Source organism: Balaenoptera acutorostrata, chromosome 11 (genome assembly GCF_949987535.1).
Source record: "Balaenoptera acutorostrata chromosome 11, mBalAcu1.1, whole genome shotgun sequence".
Lineage (NCBI taxonomy): Eukaryota > Metazoa > Chordata > Mammalia > Artiodactyla > Balaenopteridae > Balaenoptera > Balaenoptera acutorostrata.
The window spans coordinates 31,478,531-31,496,925 of record NC_080074.1 but is presented as its reverse complement, the minus strand read 5'-3'; the positions used below and the strand labels follow the sequence as shown (position 1 = coordinate 31,496,925).

Genomic DNA, 18,395 nt, shown 5'->3' with positions numbered 1-18,395 from the left:
TAAACAAAACGATTTCCTGGAGGTAAATTACTGGACAAGAAATAAACACAAAGGTATTCAAATATGCCAGGAAAAGATATTATCTGGTTGTTGGATCTACTTTTTGCAAAACTGGACCTGTAGACAGAGTAAACTTCTTTGAACTTCCAAAACAGACAGGTGGATTCCTCTGCTCTTTCCACATTCTTTTTGTGCAAGAATTGATTCAATGCATAGCGCCCTTATGAGTCTTAATGCCATTTACTAGGAGATCCGGTATGGCCTGAGGGTTTTTGGTTTCCAAATTGCCAGAATTACTTTTCAGGTTTGTTCTGATGATGGGGCTGTGTGCTTTCTTCTTCACGTCTACAACCTCTGACTTCAAGACCTTTGAGAACGTCTCTGGTCTGCATTGCTCCCATAGACTTCCCCTGGGAAGATGAGACAGCATTGTTAGAGCTCATCTGTTCATGCTGCCCTCTTGTGTAAAACCAGTTTTCTCTGAACTGTACAAATAATAAAAGGCTTCACTCTTTGCCAGTCTTTTTAAAACTCCACAAGTGGGAATTTTCAACTTTCCAGAAATACCATTAAATGATTTAAATTTCCTGCTCTAGCAATTTGTGGAAGTTAAAGCAGCTGACTTAGCACACGTGTGTACCCCATTGCCTAGCAACCTTGCACTTAGAATGCTGGCTTGTAACACTGTTTTGTTTTGAACATCTTTTCCTTTGTCTCTCAAGACCATCTTCATCATCTCTACATCTATAAATACTACTACGACCTGTCAAATAGTTCAACACATCGTTTATGTCATTAATTAAGGAGTACCTGCCCCATACTATTATAACACATGCCAAATGTACTGTCTTTTCTTCTCATCAGAGATTTGTTATATTTCACCTCATGTAGTCTCATCTATTTAAACTATTAATTTGGACCACCTTTTTTTTTTTTTTAATTTATTTTTATGGCTGTGTTGGGTCTTCGTTTCTGTGCGAGGGCTTTCTCTAGTTGTGGCAAGCGGGGTCCACTCTTCATCGCGGTGTGTGGGCCTCTCACTATCGCGGCCTCTCTTGTTGCGCAGCACAGGCTGCAGACGGGCAGGCTCAATAATTGTGGCTCACGGGCCTAGTCGCTCCGCGGCATGTGGGATCTTCCCAGACCAGGGCTCGAACCCGTGTCCCCTGCACTGGCAGGCAGATTCTCAACCACTGCGCCACCAGGGAAGCCCTGGACCACCTTTGAACTCATGTAAGTTCTAGAACAGATTGGCTACATTATGTACAGACCTCCCTCCCATGTATTATGTAATATGAGGAAGTTACTAAAAGGATAGTTCAAGATAATGATTTGAAAGGACAGTCATAATAATTGAGGGCAGAAAAATCAGGAACATCGTACGAGGATGGTGTTCGGTGGGGCCATCCAGCAAATGCTGCTGGCACAGTGAAGACCAACATAGGGCCTTGTTGTTAAAATTTTAGTAAATCTAAATCTAGGTCTTCTGGATGGATACCGTGATACATGCACACCGTTTTAGAGGTGTAATTCCCAAGGAAACTATATTTTAACATTGTTAAATCTGAGGGAAGTACATTTATTTTTGGAAGATACATATCAAATTTCTAGGACTTTTCATATTAGCTACACATATAAAGTTTATAAGTCATCACTCAGGTCCCTAGAAGAAGGAAATGAACAAGATGAAAAAGATCAGCTTTTCTTGGACACATTCGAGAACTGAGGTCTAAGGGCAAACAGATTCATCAAATTCTGGAGGGACAGATGTGTACAGAGTCACAGATGAGACTTGCCAACCTGAAGCAAAAGCTTCTGGAGCCATCACAGGGTAGCTCAGAGTAAATGGTAATTTTGTTAAATTCTTGGAAGTGGAGTGTAGACTTTAAGAAGGAAAACATCCTGGTAAAGTCAGGTGTCCACACATCTCATAGGTTGTGTCTCCAGGAACCTGGAATATTGAACCTGGAGTATTTTATTGAAGTAGAGTTGATTTACAAAGTTGTGTTAATTTCTGTTGTACAGCAGTGTGATTCAGATATGTATTCTTTTTTTTATATTCTTTTCCATTATGGTTTATCACAGGATATTGAATATAGTTCCCCATGCTATATAGTAGAACCTTGTTGTTTATCCGCCCTATATACAGTAGTTTGCATCTGCTAACCCCAACCTCCCACTCCATCCCTCCCCGCTGCCCTCCCACTTGGCAACCACAAGTCTATTCTCAATGTCTGTGAGTCTGTTTCTGTTTCATAGATAGGTTCATTTGTGTCATATTTTAGATTCCACATATAAGTGATATCATATGGTATTTGTCTTTCTCTGTCTGACTTACTTCAGTTAGTATGATAATCTCCAGGTCCATCTGTGTTGCTGCAAATGGCATTATTTCATTTTTTTTTTATGGCTGACTAGTATTCCATTGTATACATGTACTACATCTTCTTTATCCATTCATCTCTCAGTGTACATTTATGTTGTTTCCATGTCTTGGCTATTGTGGATAGTGCTGCTGTGAACAATAGGATCCATGTAACTTTCTGAATTAAAGGTTTGTCTGGATATATATGCCCAGAAGTGGGATTGCTGGGTCATATGGCAACTCTATTTTTAGTTTTATGAGGAAACTCTGTACTGTTTTCCATAGTTGCTGCACAAACTTACATTCCCACCAACAGTGTTGGAGGGTTCCCTTTTTTCCACACCTTCTCCAGCATTTGTTATTTGTAGGCTTTTTAATGATGGCCTTTCTAACCGGTGTGCAGTGGTACCTCATTGTAGTTTTGAAATGCATTTCTCTAATATTTAGGAATGTTGAGCATCTTTTCATGTGCCTAGTGGCCATCTGTATATCTTCTTTGGAGAAATGTCTATTTAGGTCATTTCTCGATTGGGTTGTTCATTTGTTCTTGTTGTTATTGTTGAGTTGTATGAGCCATTTGTATATTTTGGAAATTAAGCCCTTGTAGGTCGCATTGTTTGCAAATATTTTCTCCCATTCTGTAGATTGTCTTTTCATTTTGTTTTTGGTTTTCTTTTCTGTATGAAAGCTTATAAGTTTGATTAGGTCCCATTTGTTTATTTTTATTTTCATTTCTATTGCCTTGGGAGACTGATCTAAGAAAACATTGGTACAGTTTATATCAGAGAATGTTTTGCCTGTGATCTCTTCTTGGAGTTTTATGGTGTCATGTCTTATATTTAAGTCTTTAAGCCATTTTGAGTTTATTTTTGTGTAAGGAGTGTTCTAACTTCATTGATTTACATGCAGCTGTCTGACTTTCCCAGCACCACTTGCTGAAGAGACTGTCTTTTTCCCATTGTATATTCTTGCCTCCTTTGTCAAAGATTAATTGACTGTAGGTGTATGGGTTTATTTGTGGACTCTCTATTCTGTTCCATTGGTCCATGTGTCTGTTTTTGTGCCAATACCACACTATTTTGATTAGTGTAGCTTTGTAGTATTGCCTGAAGTCTGGGAGGGTTATGCTTTCTGCTTTGTTCTTTTTCTTCAGGATTTCTTTGGCAATTCTGGGTCTTTTATGGTTCCATATAAATTTAGGATTACTTGTTCTAGTTCTGTGAAAAATGTCATGGATAATTGAGAGGGATCACATTAAACTGTAGATTGCTTTAGGTAGTATGGCCATTTTAACAATATTAATTCTTCCAATCCAAGAGCATGGGATATTTTTCCATTTCTTTGAATCACCTTCAATTTCCTTTAATAATGTTTTATAGTTCTCAGCATATAAGTCTTTCACCTCCTTGGTCAGGTTTATTTTTAAGCATTTTATTTTTGTGGGTGTGACTTTAAAGATATTGGTTTCTTTACATTCTCTTTCTAATATTTCATTATTAGTATAAAGAAATGCAACTAATTTCCGTATGTTAATCTTGTATCCTGCTACCTGGCTGAATTTGTTGATCAGTTCTAGTAGTTTTTGTGTAGAGTCTCTAGGGTTTTCTGTATATAGTATCATGTCATCAGCATATAATGACAATTTTACCTCTTCCCCTCCAATTTGGATAACTTTTATTTCTTTTTCTTGTCTGATTGCTGTGGCCAGGACTTCCAATACTCTTTTGAATAGATGTGGTGAGGGTGGGCATCCTTGTCTTGTTCCAGATTTTAGCAGGAAGGCTTTCAGCTTCTCACCACTGAGTATTATATTGGCTGTCAGTTTGTCATAAATAGCTTTTATTATGAGATATGTTCCCTCTATGCTAACTTCGGTAAGAGTTTTTATCGTGAATGGATGTTGAATTTTATCAAATGCTTTTTGTGCATCTATTGAGATGATCATGTGGTTTTTGTCTTTTATTTGTGTGGTGTGTCACATTGATTGATTTGCATATGTTGAACCATCCTTGTGAACTTGGGATGAGTCCCACTTAGTTGTGATGTATGATTTTTTTATGTGTTGTTGGGTTCTGTTTGCTAATATTTTGTTGAGAATTTTTGCATCTATATTCATCAAAGATATTGGCCTGTACTTTTCTTTTTTGGTGGTGTCTTTGGTTTTGGTATCAGGGTGATGGTGGTTTCATAGAATGTCTTTGGGAGTGTTCCCTTCTCTTCAATTTTTTGGAAAAGTCTGAGAAGGATTGGTATAAGTTCTTCTTCGTATGTTTGGTGGAATAAGTCCATCTGGTCCTGGACTTTTGTTTGTAGGGAGTTTTAAAATTACAGATTCTATTTCATTTCTAGTGATTGGTCTGTTCAAATGATCTATTTCTTCTTGATTCAAGTTTGATGTCCTGTATGTTTCTAGAAACTTTTCCATTTCTTCTAGGTTGTCAAATTTGTTGGCATATAATTATTCATAGTATTCTCTTATGCTTTTTTGTATTTCTGCTGTATCAGTTTTTATGTTTCCTTTTTTATTTCTTATTTTATTTATTTGGGTTCTCTCTTTTTTTCTTCTTGGTGAGCCTGGCCAGAGGTTAGTCAATCTTGTTTATTCTTTCAAAGAACCAGCTCTTGGTTTTATTCTATTGATTTTTTAATCTCTTATTTATTTTCTCGCTGATCTTTATTATTTCCTTCCTTCTGCTGACTTTATGTTTTGTTTGTTCTTCTTTTTCAGTTTCTTTTAAGTGGTAGGTTAGGTTGTTTATTTGATATTTTTCTTGTTTTTTGAGGAAGGCTTATATTGCTATGAACTTCCCTCTGACTTTAGGTTTTGTTTGTTCTTTTTCGAATTCTTTTAAGTGGTAGGTTAGGTTGTTTATTTGAGATTTTCTTGTTTTTTGAGGCAGGCCTTTATTGCTATGAACTTCCCTCTAAGAACTGCTTTTGCTGCATCCCATAGATTTTGTATGGTTGTCTTTTCACTGTCATATGTCTCAAGGCATATTTTAATTTCCTCTTTGATTTCATTGTAGACCCATTGGTTTTTTAGTAGCATGTTAGTTAGTAGCATGGGTTAGTCTCCATATAACCATTTTTTTCTTATTTCTTTTTTCTGTGGTTAATATCTAGTTTCATGATGTTGTGGTCAGAAAAGATGCTTGAGATAATTTCTGTACTCTTAAATTTGTTGAGGCTTGTTTTGTGCCCTAATATGTGGTCAGTCCTAGGGAATGTTCCATTTGCACTTGAAAAGAATGTGTATTCTGTTTTTTCAGATGTAATATCCTGAAAATATCAATTAAGTCTAACTGTTCTATTGTATCATTTAGGATCTCTGTTGCCTTATTGATTTTCTGTCTAGAAGATCTGTCCATTGTTGTGAGTAGGGTGTTAAAGTCTCCTACTTTATTGTATTCCTGTCAATTTCTCCCTTTATATCTGTTAGTATTTGTTTTATGTATTTGGGTGCTCCTATATTAGGTGCATATATGTTGACAAGTGTAAAATCCTCTTCTTGTATTGATCTTTTTGTCATAATATAACGTCCTTCTTTATCTTTCTTTATGGCCTTTGTTTTAAAGTCTATTTTGTCTCATATGAGAATTGTGACCCCCCGCTCTCTTGTCATTTACGTTTGCATGAAATATTTTTTTCCATCCCCTCACTTTCAATCTATGTGTGTCCTTTGCCCTAAAGTGGGTCTCTTGTAGGCAGCATATTGTAGGCTCTTGCTTTTTCATCCAGTCCGCCACTCTGTGTCTTTTGATTGGAGCATTTCATCTATTGACATTTAATGTAATTATTGATAGATATGTATTTATTGCCATTTTAAACCATGTTTTCCAGTTGATTTTACATTTCTTCTTTGTCCCTTTCTTTATCTTTTTGTTTTTCCTTTTGTGGTTTGATGATTTTCTTTTGTATTAAACTTATGTTCTCTTATTTTTGGTTTTTATGAATCTATGTTTTTGATTTGTGTTTACCCTGTTTTTCAAGTATGTAACCCCTTTCTTTTATCTACTTGCCTTAGACAGGTAATCATATAGACTCAAACAAATTCTAGAAAAACAATCTACATTTTCTTACTCTGCTCCCCCACATTTTATGATTTGATGTCCTCTTTTACATCTTCATGTTCATCCTTTTGGTGGTCATTGTGGTTATCATCACTTTCACAGAAATTTAAAATTTTTAAAAAAAAATCTGTGTAATGGCTTATTTAAGTAATTTACTTTCCAATTGTGATTTTCTCTTTCTTATAGATTCTTACTTCTCTTTTATTTAGGAAAGACCTTTCAATATTTCCTTTAGGGTAGGTTTAGTATTGCTGTATTTTAGTTTTTGCTTGTCTGAGAAATTCTTTATCTCTCCTTCTATTCTAAATGATAATCTTGCTGGGTAGAGTATCCTAGGTTGCAGATTTTTTTCTTTCAGGACTTGAATATATATTGCCACTCCCTTCTGGCCTGCAATGTTTCTGTAGAGAAATCAGCTGATGGCCTTATAGGGGTTCCCTTGTAATTAACTCTTTGTTTTTCTCTTGCTACCTTTATAATCCTCTCTTTAACTTTCGCCATTTTTATTATAATATGTATTGGTGTAGGTCTCTTGGGTTTATCTTGTTTGGGACCCTCTGTGCTTCCTGTACTGGTATATATTTCCTTCTTTAGGTTTGGGAAGTTTTCAGCTATAATGTCTTCAAATACATTTTCGACCCACTTTTCTATTTCTTCCCCTTTTGGAATTCCTAATATGCACAGATTGACATGCTTTACATTATCCCATAGGTCCCTTATATTGCTTTCATTTTTTTTTCATTTGGCTCTCTGTCTTCTGCCCTGATTTGGTGATTTCCATTATTCTATCTTCCAAGTCACTTATTCGTTTTTCTGCATTATTCATTCTGCTATTCATTGCCTTTAGCTCAGCTTCCATCTCTGCAAATGAGTTTTCTAATTTTTCTTGGTCCCTTTTTATAGTTTCTAGTTCCTTTTTACAGTACTCTGCATTTCTGTCGATAGCCTTTATAATTCCTTCAGTGTTTTCATTATCTCCTTTTTGAACTTGGTGTCTATTAGACTGAAGAGGTCTGTTTCATTGTTTTTTCCTTTAGCAGAATTCTGCTTCTTCATTATAGTTACATTTCTCTTATTCTGTGAGTTTAGGAGGAACAATTATCTCCTGCGGTCTTGGAGGGCTATTTATATGTGGGGGCGTCCCTGTGTAGCTTGTGTGGGTTTAATATATTTGGTGTGAGGGTTTTTTTTAGTATGGATGCCTGTTGCCTCTTTCCCCAGAGTGTGCTGTTTGTTATTCCCTTGATAGTGGGTGTGCAGATGCATCAGCTGATGACCGGTCCTGGGATTCTCAGCGGCTGTGGCAGCTCAGATGCACCCCCAGAGCATGCAGTTGGAGCGGAGGCAGCTCACAACCACTCCTGGAGTCTGGGAGGGAGGCAGCAGTGGCTTGCAACCACCCCTGAGGCCCTTGCAGGCAGTGTCCTGCCCTCTGTGAGCACACACACAGGGAAAAAGGCTGCAGTGGTGGGCCCTGACCCTCCCCTCATGAAAATCCCTAACAATGGCATCTGGCCTCTAAGGTGGCCCAGGCTTCCTCTGTGTAAACCCTCAGTTGCTGTCACACCAGATTCTAGCACACCCCACCCCCGAGTCTGTTTCTGCACAGCCAACCCCAATTTTCTCCCTGGGTCTGATCTCCAAAGCCTGAATTCCAGCACCCAGCCCCAGCCCACACTGGTGATCATGTTTCTCAGGCTGGGGAATGCAGGGCGGTGGCCCTGACCGTCTGTGCAGTCCTTCCTTCACTCTGGCTGCCAAAAACCAGCTGCTGCATTCTCCTCTGAGGCTCTGAAGCTCCCCTTCTGTCTTGGCTGATCTCCTTGCCAGTGAGGGGCTTTCCAGGGTGCAGGAACCTTTCCTCTTTCACAGCTCCCTCCCAGTGGTGCAGTTCCCATCCCGATTCCTTTCTTACTTTTTTTTTTCCTTTTTCTTTTGTCTTACCCAGTTACGTGGAGATTTTCTTGCCCTTTCAGCAGTCTGAGGTCTTCTGCCAGTGTTCCGTAGATATTCTGTGAGAAACATTCCACATGTAGATGTATTTCTGATGTATTTGTGGGAGAAGGTGAGCTTCACTTCCTACAACTCCTTTATCTTGATCACATTCCCTAGCTCATCGTAGTTTTTATTTGCATTTCTCTAATAATTAGCAATGTTTAGCATCTCTTCGTGTGCTTTTTTGTCATCTGTATGTCTTCTTCGGAGAAATATCTATTTAGAACTTCTGCCCATTTTTCAATTGGGTTGTTTGTTTTTTTGCTATTGAGATTCATGGGCTGTTTGTGTATTTTGGAGATTAATCCCTTGTTGGTCGCAGCCTTTGCAAATATTTTCTCCCATTCTGTGGGTTGTCTTTTCATCTCATTTATGGTTTCCTTTGCTGTGCTAAAGCTTTCAAGTTTAATTAGGTCCTATTTGTTTGTTTTTATTTTCATTACTCTAGGAGGTGGATCTAAAAAGATATTGCTGCGATTTGTGTCAAAGAGTGTTCTGCCAATGTTTTCCTCTAAGAGTTTTATAGTATCTGGTCTTACATTTAGGTCTCTCATCCATTTTGAGTTTATTTTTGTGTATGGTGTTAGAGAATGTTCTAATTTCATTCTTTTACATGTAGCTGTTCAGTTTTCCCAGCACCAATTGTGGAAGAGACTGTCTTTTCTCCATTGTATATTCTTGCCTCCTTTGTCATAGATTAATTGACCATAGGTGCATGGGTTTATTTCTGGGCTTTCTATTCTATTCCGTTGATCTATATTTCTGTTTTTGTGCCAGTACCATACTGTTTTGATGACTGTAGCTTTGTAGTATACTCTGAAGTTCAGGGACCCTGATTCCTACAGCTCTGTTTTTCTTTCTTGAGATTGCTTTGGCTATTCGGGATCTTTTGTGTTTCCATACAAATTAAAAAATTTTTTGTTCTAGTTCTATGAGAAATGCCATTGGTAGTTTCATAGGGATTGCATTGAATCTGTAGATTGCCTTAGGTAGTATAATCATTTTGACAATATTGCTTCTTCCAACCTAAGAACATGGTATATCTTTACATCTGTTTGTGTCATCTTCGATTTCTTTCATCAGCATCTATTTATAGTTTTCAGAGTACAGGTCTTTTCCTTCCTTAGGTGGGTTTACTCCTTGGAATTTTATTCTTTTCAATGTGGTGGTAAATGGGATTGTTTCCTTAATTTCTCTTTCTGATCATTTGTTGTTAGTGTATAGGAATGCAAGAGATTTCTGTGTATTAATTTTGTATCCTGCAACTTTACCAAATTCATTGATGAACTCTAGAAAATTTCAGGTAGCATCTTTAGGATTTTCTATGTGTAGTATCATGTCATCTGCAAACAGTAACAGTTTTACTTGTTCTTTTCCAATTTAGATTCCTTTTATTTCTTTTTCTTCTCTGATTGCCATGGCTAGGTCTTCCGAGACTATGTTGAATAAAAGTGGCAAGAGTGGACATCCTTGTCTTGTTTCTAATCTTAGAGTAAATGCTTTCATCTTTTCATCATTGAGTATGATGTTAGCTGTGGGTTTGTCATATATGGCCTTTATTATGTTGAGGTAGGTTCCCTCTATGCCCACTTTCTGGAGAGTTTTTATCATAAACCGTTGTTGAATTTTGTCAAAAGCTTTTTCTGCATCTATTGAGAGGATCATATGGTTATTATTCTTAAACTTGTTAATGTGGTGTATGATACTGACTGATTTGTGGATAATGAAAAATACTTCCATCCATAGGATAAATCCCACTTGATCATGGTGTATGATCCTTTTAATGTATTGTTGAATTTGGTTTGCTAGTATTTTATTGAGGACTTTTGCGTTTATGTTCATCAGTGATAATTGCCCTGTAACATTCTTTTTTTGTGATATCTTTGTCTGGTTGTGGTATCAGGGTGATGGTGGCTTCATAGAATGAGTTTGGGAGTGTTCCTACCTCTGCAATTTTTTGGAATAATTTCAGAAGGATAGGTGTTAACTCTTGTCTAAATGTTTGATGGAATTCATCTGTGAAGCCATCTGGTCCTGGACTTTTGTTTGTTGGAAGTTTTTAAATCATAGTTTCAACTTCAGTACTTGTGATCAGTCTGTTCATATTTTCTATTTATTCTTGGTTCAGTCTTGGAATATTGTAACTTTATAAGAGTTTGTCCATTTCCTCTAGGTTGTCCATGTTATTGGTATATAATTGTTTGTAGTAGTTTCTTATGATCCTTTGTATTTCTGTGGTGTTAGTTCTAGCTTCTTTTTCATTTCTAATTTTATTGATTTGAGCCCTCTACTTTTCTTTCTTTATGAGCCTGCCTAAAGGTTTGTCAATTTTATCTTTTCAAAGAACCAGCTTTTAGTTTCATTGATCTTTTCCATTGTTTTCTTCATCTCTCTTGCATTTATTTCTGCTCTGATCTTTATGATTTCTTTTCTTGTACTAACTTTGGGTTTTGTTTGTTGTTCTTTCTGTAGTTGCTTTAGGTGTAAGGTTAGGTTGTTAATTTGAGATTTTTCTTGTTCCCTGAGGTAAGATTGTATCTTGTAAACTTCCATCTTAGAACGGCTTTTGTTGCATCCAATAGGTTTTTTTTTTTTTTTCATCCAATAGGTTTTGGATCATCAAGTTTTCATTTTCATTTGTTTCTAAGTAATTTTTTATTTCCTCTTTGATTTTTTCAATGATCTATTGGTTGTTAGGTAACATATTGTTTAGGCTCCAAGTGTTTGCGTTACTTACAGTTTTTTTTCCTTGTAGTTGATTTCTAATCTTATAGTGTTGTGGTTGAAAAAGATGCTTGATAAGATTTCAATTTTCTTACATTTACTGATGTTTGCTTTGTGGCCCAGCATGTGATCTATTCTGGAGAATGTTCCATATGCACTTGAGAAGAATGTCTATTCTGCTGCTTTTGCATGGAATATACTATAGATATCAACTAAGTTCATCTGGTCTAATGTGTCATTTAAGGCCTGTGTTTCCTTATTGATTTTCTGTCTGCATGATCTGTCCATTGATGTAAGTGGGGTGTAAAAGACCCACCCCCTTATTATTGTGTTACTGTCAGTGTCTCCTTTTATGGCTGTTAGTGTTTGTCATATATATCGAGATGCTCCTATGTTGGGTGCATATATATTTCAATTGTTATACCTTCTCAGATTGATCCCTTGATCAGCACGTAGTGTCCTTTGTCTCATGTAACAGTCTTTATTTCAAAGTCTATTTCTTCTGATATGAGTATTGCTACTCCAGCTTTCTTTTGATTTCCATTTGCATGGAATACCTTTTTCCATTTCCTCACTTTCAGTCTGTATGTGTCCCTAGATCTGAAGTGGGTCTCTTGTAGACAGCATATATATGGGTCTTGTTTTTGTATCTATTCAGCCAGTCTATGTCTTTTGGTTTGAGAATTAAATTCGTTTATGTTTAAGGTAATTATCTATATGTATATTCCTATTGCCATTTTGTTAATTGTTTTGGATTTGTTTTTCTAGGTCTTTTTTCTTCCCTTCCTCTTTTGTTCTCTTCTCTTGTGATTTGATGACTAACTTTAGTGTTGTGTTGGGATTGCTTTTTCTTTTGTCTGTGTATCTATTGTAGATTTTCAGTTTGCAGTTACCATGAGGTTTTGATATAGCTATATATATATATATAATATATATATATATATATATATATATATATATATCTCACACGAGATTGTTTTAAGTTGCTGGTCTCTTAATTTCAAATGCATTTCCAATATATTCTGCATTTGTACTCTCCTCATGGTTGCTGGTTTTGATATCATATTTGTATGTGGATGACTTCTTACCTTTACGTTTGCCTTTATCAGTGAGCTTTCCCATTCGTAATTTTCTCATTTCTAGTTGCGGCCTTTTCTTTTCTGCCTAGGGAAGTTCCTTTAGCGTCTGTCATAAAGCTGGTTTGGTGGTGCTGAATTCTCTTAGCTTTTGCTTGTCTGTAAAGCTTTTGATTTCTCCCTCGAATCTGAACGAGAGCCTTGCTGGGTAGAGTATTCTTGGTTGTAGGTTTTTCCCTTTCATCACTTTAAATATATCATGCCACTCCCTTCTGGCCTGCAGAGTTTCTGCTGAAAAATCAGCTGATAACCTTATGGGGATTCCCTTGTATGTTACATGTTGCTTTTCCCTTGCTGCTTTTAGTATTTTCTCCTTGCGTTTAATTTTTGTCAATTGGATTCATGTGTGTCTTGTTGTGTTCCTCCTTGGGTTTATCCTGTACGGGACTCTCTGTGCTTCCTGGACTTGGGTGACTGTTTCCTTTCCCATGTTAGGTAAGTTTTTGGCTATTATCTCTTCAAATATTTTCTCAGGCCCTTTCTCTCTCTCTTCTCCTTCTGGGACCCCTATAATGTGAATGTTGGTGTGTTTAATGTTGTTCCAGAGGTCTCTGAGAGTGTCCTTATTTCTATTCATTCTTTTTTTTTTAATATGTTCCATGACAACGATCTCCACCAATCTGTCTTCCAGCTCACTTATTTGTTCTTCTGTCTCATTTATTCTGCTAATTGATTCCTTCTAGAGTATTTTTCATTTCAGTTATTGTATTGTTTACCTCTGTTTATTTGATTTTTAAATCTTCTAGCTCTTTTTTGAACATTTCTTGTATCTTCTCGGTCTGTGCCTCCATTCTTTTTCTGAGATCTTGGATCGTCTTTACTATCATTACTCTTAATTCTTTTTTTTTTTTTTTTTTTTTAAATAATTAATTAATTAACTTATTTATTTATTTTATTTATGGCTGTGTTGGGTCTTCGTTTCTGTGCGAGGGCTTTCTCTAGTTGTGGCAAGCGGGGGCCACTCTTCATCGCGGTGCACGGGCCTCTCACTTTCGTGGCCTCTCCCGCGACGGAGCACAGGCTCAAGACGTGCAGGCTCAGTAATTGTGGCTCACGGGCCTAGCTGCTCTGCGGCATGTGGGATCTTCCCAGACCAGGGCTCGAACCCGTGTCCCCTGCATTAGCAGGCAGATTCTCAACCACTGCACCACCAGGGAAGCCCACTCTTAATTCTTTTTCAGGCAGATTGTCTATCTCCACTTCACTTAGTTGTTCTTCTGGGGTTTTACCTTGTTCCTTTGTCTGGAGCATATTTCCCTGCCGTTTCGTTTTGTCTAACTTCCTGTGTTTGCAGTCTCCGTTTCTGAGGCTGCAGGTTTGTAGTTCCTCTAGCTTCTGGTGTCTGCACCCTGGTGGGTGAGGTTGGTCCAGGGGTTTGTGCAGGTTTCCTGGTTGGAGGGACTGGTGCCTGCCCACTGATGGGTGGAGCTGGGTCTTTTCCCTCTGGTGGGCAAGGCCATGTCAAGGGGTGTGTTTAGAGGTGGCTGTGGGCTCAGGATGACTTTAGGCAGCCTGTCTGCTGATGGGCGGTGGTTGTTCCCACCCTGTTGGTTGTTTGGCTTGAGGCATCCCAGCACTGGAGCCTGCAGGTTGTTGGGTGGGGCCAGGTCTCAGTGCCAAAATGGCGATCTCCAGGAGAGCTCACGCTGATGAATATTCCCCGGGGCCTCCACCACCATCGTCCTTGTCCCCACAGTGAGCCACAGTCAACCCCCGCCTCCCCAGGAGACCCTCCAAGACCTGCAGGTAGGTCTGGCCCAGGCTGCTGTGGAGTCACTGCTTTGCCCTGCATCCCAGTGCACATGAAACCTAGTGTGGACCCTCCAGGTGTGGAGTCTCTGTTTCCCCCAATCCTGTGGAGCTCCTGCATTCAAGCCCCACTGGCCTTCAAAGCCAAATGCTCTGGGGACTCCTCCTCCTGATGCCGTACCCTCAGACTGGGGAGCCTGACATGGGGCTCAGGAGTCTCACTCCTGTGGGAAAACCTCTGTGATATAATTATTTTCCAGTTTGTGGGTTACCCACTCACTGGTTATTGGATTTGATTATATTGTGAAAGTGCCCCTCCTACCATCTTGTTGTGATTTCTTGTCTTTGAATATAGAATATCTTTTTTGGTTGGTTCCATTCTTTTTTATTGTTGGTTGTTCAGAAGTTAGTTGTGATATTGGTGTTTTCATGAGAGGAGGTGAGCTCAAGTCCTTCTACTCCACCATTTTGTTTCGAACATGTTTTGTTTTGCTGTTAAAATAAGGAAACCAACTCCTGTTGATCCCCGAGCTCACTGTTTTTTTGCTGCCTCTGGAGTGGCAGGTAAATCCCTCTTGAATTCTGGATCCTTGTGCCATGGCTTTTTCTCCCCCCTGAGCTTTCAGAATTATTTGAAGCTTTTCCTGGGAGTAAACTTTCTGAATCTTGTACTGGCAGCATCCTTCCCAGTCTCTTCTGGGAATGCCTCTTGCGTCTTATTGATTTGAGTAGATATTAAGAGATCTCGTTAATGGCTGGATGATGAATCCTTTACATTAGAGAAACTTCTAAATTGGTAAATTTTTAGAGAGTTCTCATTATTAACAGCTGTTTCATTGGTAACTATAAAAAAACAAACTAGAAGGTAGAAAAAATATTTAGTGTTTAACCTAAGAACTCCCTTAATTTAAAACAAACAAACAAACAGAAAAACGGTTTGGGAAGCCTTATTTGTGGTCTCCACTTCCCCTCAATGAGTCTCACAGATGCTAATAAAAACAGTAGGATCATTAATAGGTTGATTAACAGAGAAAAAGAAAAAACTGAAGGAAAGTCTAGAGACTTCCTCCCAATGAGGTGGAAATTTTACAAGTACTTATCCCAAATGGATAAAGAAGTCTTTAGGTGGTTATTAAGAATTGGGATAAATTAAGTGGACATCAGTGGTATTAAAACAAAGATTTGGTACAACAGTACCTAAGGCTGGATGACCCAAAGAGACCCCCTTTTTGATTCCCAACATTAAAGCACTCCAAACGAGTTTGCTCTATTTCTCCCAGTTTATACATATACTTAAAAATGTTGGAAGAAAATTACTCTGAGATACTTGACAAATAATTACCTGCGGCAACAGTTAGGCCTAGTTAAAATCAAGTTAAAAGATTGATCAAAGGGCCTGAGTCCCTTGGTTCAACCCCTCACTGGGGACCCCAGAGCCTTTTATACGAAAATTGATAAATGGTCAGGAATAAAAAGAAAGGAAAGCTTCTAGGACTCCTTGTAACAGCAAGGCTTTTTTATTGTGTCCTAATTGAAACTAAAAGCTAAATGTGTAAGAGTTGATAGAATTGAGATGAAAGTTTATAAAAATTGGTATATTTAAATATGCTTTATTGAAGATGGTTACATCTCTTTTGCCTAATTGTATTGTGGGATAAACAGTATGTCTCACTGGGGAATGCTTCCCCTGCTTGGTATTATAAGACAGGGCATATGAATCTGTCTCTCAGGAAACATTAATTAAATATACTAAGGAAACCAATGGGGTTACCTGAGACTGTACACTACAAAGTAAAAACTGCAAGGTAATATTCAGGGGCTAATAAAAGAAAAAAAAAAAAAACAACAGAAACTTTACTGTGGGTCTAGCCTGTGCACTCAGAAAGAGAGACTTAGTTGAATGCTTTGTGCAAGCTTTTGAAGGCTTGATAAACGAAACTAAAATTCTAAAACATAGAACTCTTAAATTTCAGTTTAGTTGGAAATCTTCTCACTTGTATGAAAAAAGCAAATGAAAGAAGCTATAGTTGGGCAAATCAATCTTTTAATATCATTTAGGAGGCAGACCAGTTCTTTGGAGAATTAAAAGCAGCTATCTTTGTCTTGCAAATCTCTACAAATCAGAAATTTAGATATAACCCACAATGACCTGAGACTGAGCCTAATCAGTTCAATCAGAAAGAACCTGAAACCAAGGAGAGAAAAAGGGAAAAAGTGGCCTTTTAAAACTTGAACAACTGGAAAGGCTCCCTCACCTAGAATCTAAATTATAGCCTCCTTAAGTGTTTATCAAGGACAAATAAAAATCTTACGTCTTTTCCACAAAGAGTAAAGCCCTAGTCATCTGAGCAAATAAATTTAACTTATTTCAACTATTATTTATAAACTAAGTTTATATTATGTTTATATTGTTTATAAACTTACTTTATATTGTAAGTTTATATCTATGTAAGTTTATAACACCTGATTCATAACTGTTAAAGTGAAGCTATGAGATTTCTAATTATGTCTTTTTATGTCTGTGTATATTATACATATAACATAACTCTACCTCCAGAAAATATGATCAAAATTAAATTTATAAAAGAGCTTTGTTTGACTTGAAAGTAAGCACTTACAAATAAAATATTTCTAAATATAATAGAAACTGGTCAGAATGAATTTGAGGTTCACATGATCTAAGAAATATCCAATATTAAGTTAATATCTGGTATTAAAGCTAGCTTAGGCTTGTTGGTTTATCAATATAGACATGTCTTACTTTTATTGTACCTAGGTTAACTGAAGGTCAGTAAGGTCATGTTATTTCTGTTGGAGAATTTGTCAGCAAGAAGAAAAAATTAACTTGGTATATTTTCATAACTTGTAAAACAAAAGTAAATGAGTTTTCAGGTGAACTCTTTAGGAATTATATTTTGGGTATGTCTGTCTAAAATAGTTTATCCAGATTTCTGGTAACCTGAGTTTTGCTAAGTTAAATGATGGGAAATCATTGAATTTCAAAGTCATTTCAAATAAGATAAAATACTGGAACATTAAATGCTAAGCAGGTCTAAAATTACCTATCTTTGTATCCTTATGAGAAGGAAAGAGGAAGGAAATTATGCTATGAGAAGATGTATGTTCTGGAGGTTATGGGTTATTCCAGTCAGGAAATGCTGGTATGACAGAGAGTTCACAATTACTTGCTGCTTGTCAGTTTTTGCTAGAGATTAAGGTTTTTAAGGGTTAAAATTGTAATATGTAGTTAAAGCTACTAAAAATGAGGGAAACATTTCAGTATGCAAGGAAAATAGGATGTGTGTCTTCAGCAAAAGAAGGTATGAGGAATGGAAATACATTTTGTTAAGTGAAAAGAGTGATTTTTGTTCTAGAGCTGGTTCTTGATGGAAAAATACGGGACAAACTCATATGGATTCAGAAAGTCGTGAAAGGTTTATGGAAAGGGAGCCCTGAAAAGTAGTTTTGTGCATGGTTAGGCTGAGATTAAATTTAATTAGGCAAATGGATTTTGTTAAAAGTGGGCTGGTGCAGGACTGGATTTGGTTCCTCTCTTTGTTAAGAGAACAAATTTTTCTTGGAATACTGCTTTTGATTGTGTTCCTTTACCTTTAAGTGATCTGTATTTGCTTTTGAAATATTTTGTCACTTACGTTAAATAAGGATTGTTTCACAGTGACCTATGATCCTATTTGACCAAGTGTCTTGAAACCTTTTTGATATTTTTGACAGACTTCTCAAATATCAAATTCTAATTGAAGTTCTTTTGACCTCCAGCTAACTCTGGAATGCCTCAGAGGAACCCCGAGGCACCTTAGAGAAATGTTAAACTAATTAAGCTTATTCGGTATGTTAAATTACTTGAAGCATTGTTAAATGATTGGAGACAAACTTTAGGTTATATTGTATGGGTAAATGTCATTAATATAGATATTCCAAAATTTATATGAAATTCCTAAAAATCTGATATGTCCTGGTATGTTATCAGTCATAATTCTATTTATCTCAAAATGTTGTATGTCACAAAAATATCCCAAATTTCTTGTCAGTTGCATTGTAATCAGATCTTTAACAATGCCATTTTAAGTCTTTATCATTTAAAAACAATCATTGTTTTACTCTGATTTTATAAAATGAGGATCTTCAAGAAGATTCATAAAAAGGATTTTTTAACAAATTAAGTTTCTGATAACTTTTATATCATACAACTGAACTGGGTAGGAAATTTTAAAACTCTAATGAAAAAACCTGATGACTTCATCCAGATCAACAGGAATTAGTTACATGGGACTGAATGAACTGATACATAAGACAATTTTATGACTCTTTTCTGAAATATACTGCCTTTTAATCTTT

General features: G+C 36.9%; 1 protein-coding gene across 3 annotated transcripts in view; it reads right to left on the bottom strand.

The window, feature by feature from the left end:
• Nucleotides 1-258: 258 nt before the first annotated feature.
• POC1B (POC1 centriolar protein B) overlaps nt 259-18,395 on the bottom strand; it is a 135,734-nt gene continuing 117,597 nt past the window's right edge. For all 3 annotated transcript variants that reach the window (XM_057556679.1, XM_057556681.1, XM_057556680.1), the window contains one exon: nt 259-410. In XM_057556679.1, the coding sequence (XP_057412662.1) occupies nt 294-410 (117 nt within the window). In that variant the 3' untranslated portion in view covers nt 259-293. The remainder of the gene's footprint in view (nt 411-18,395) is intronic.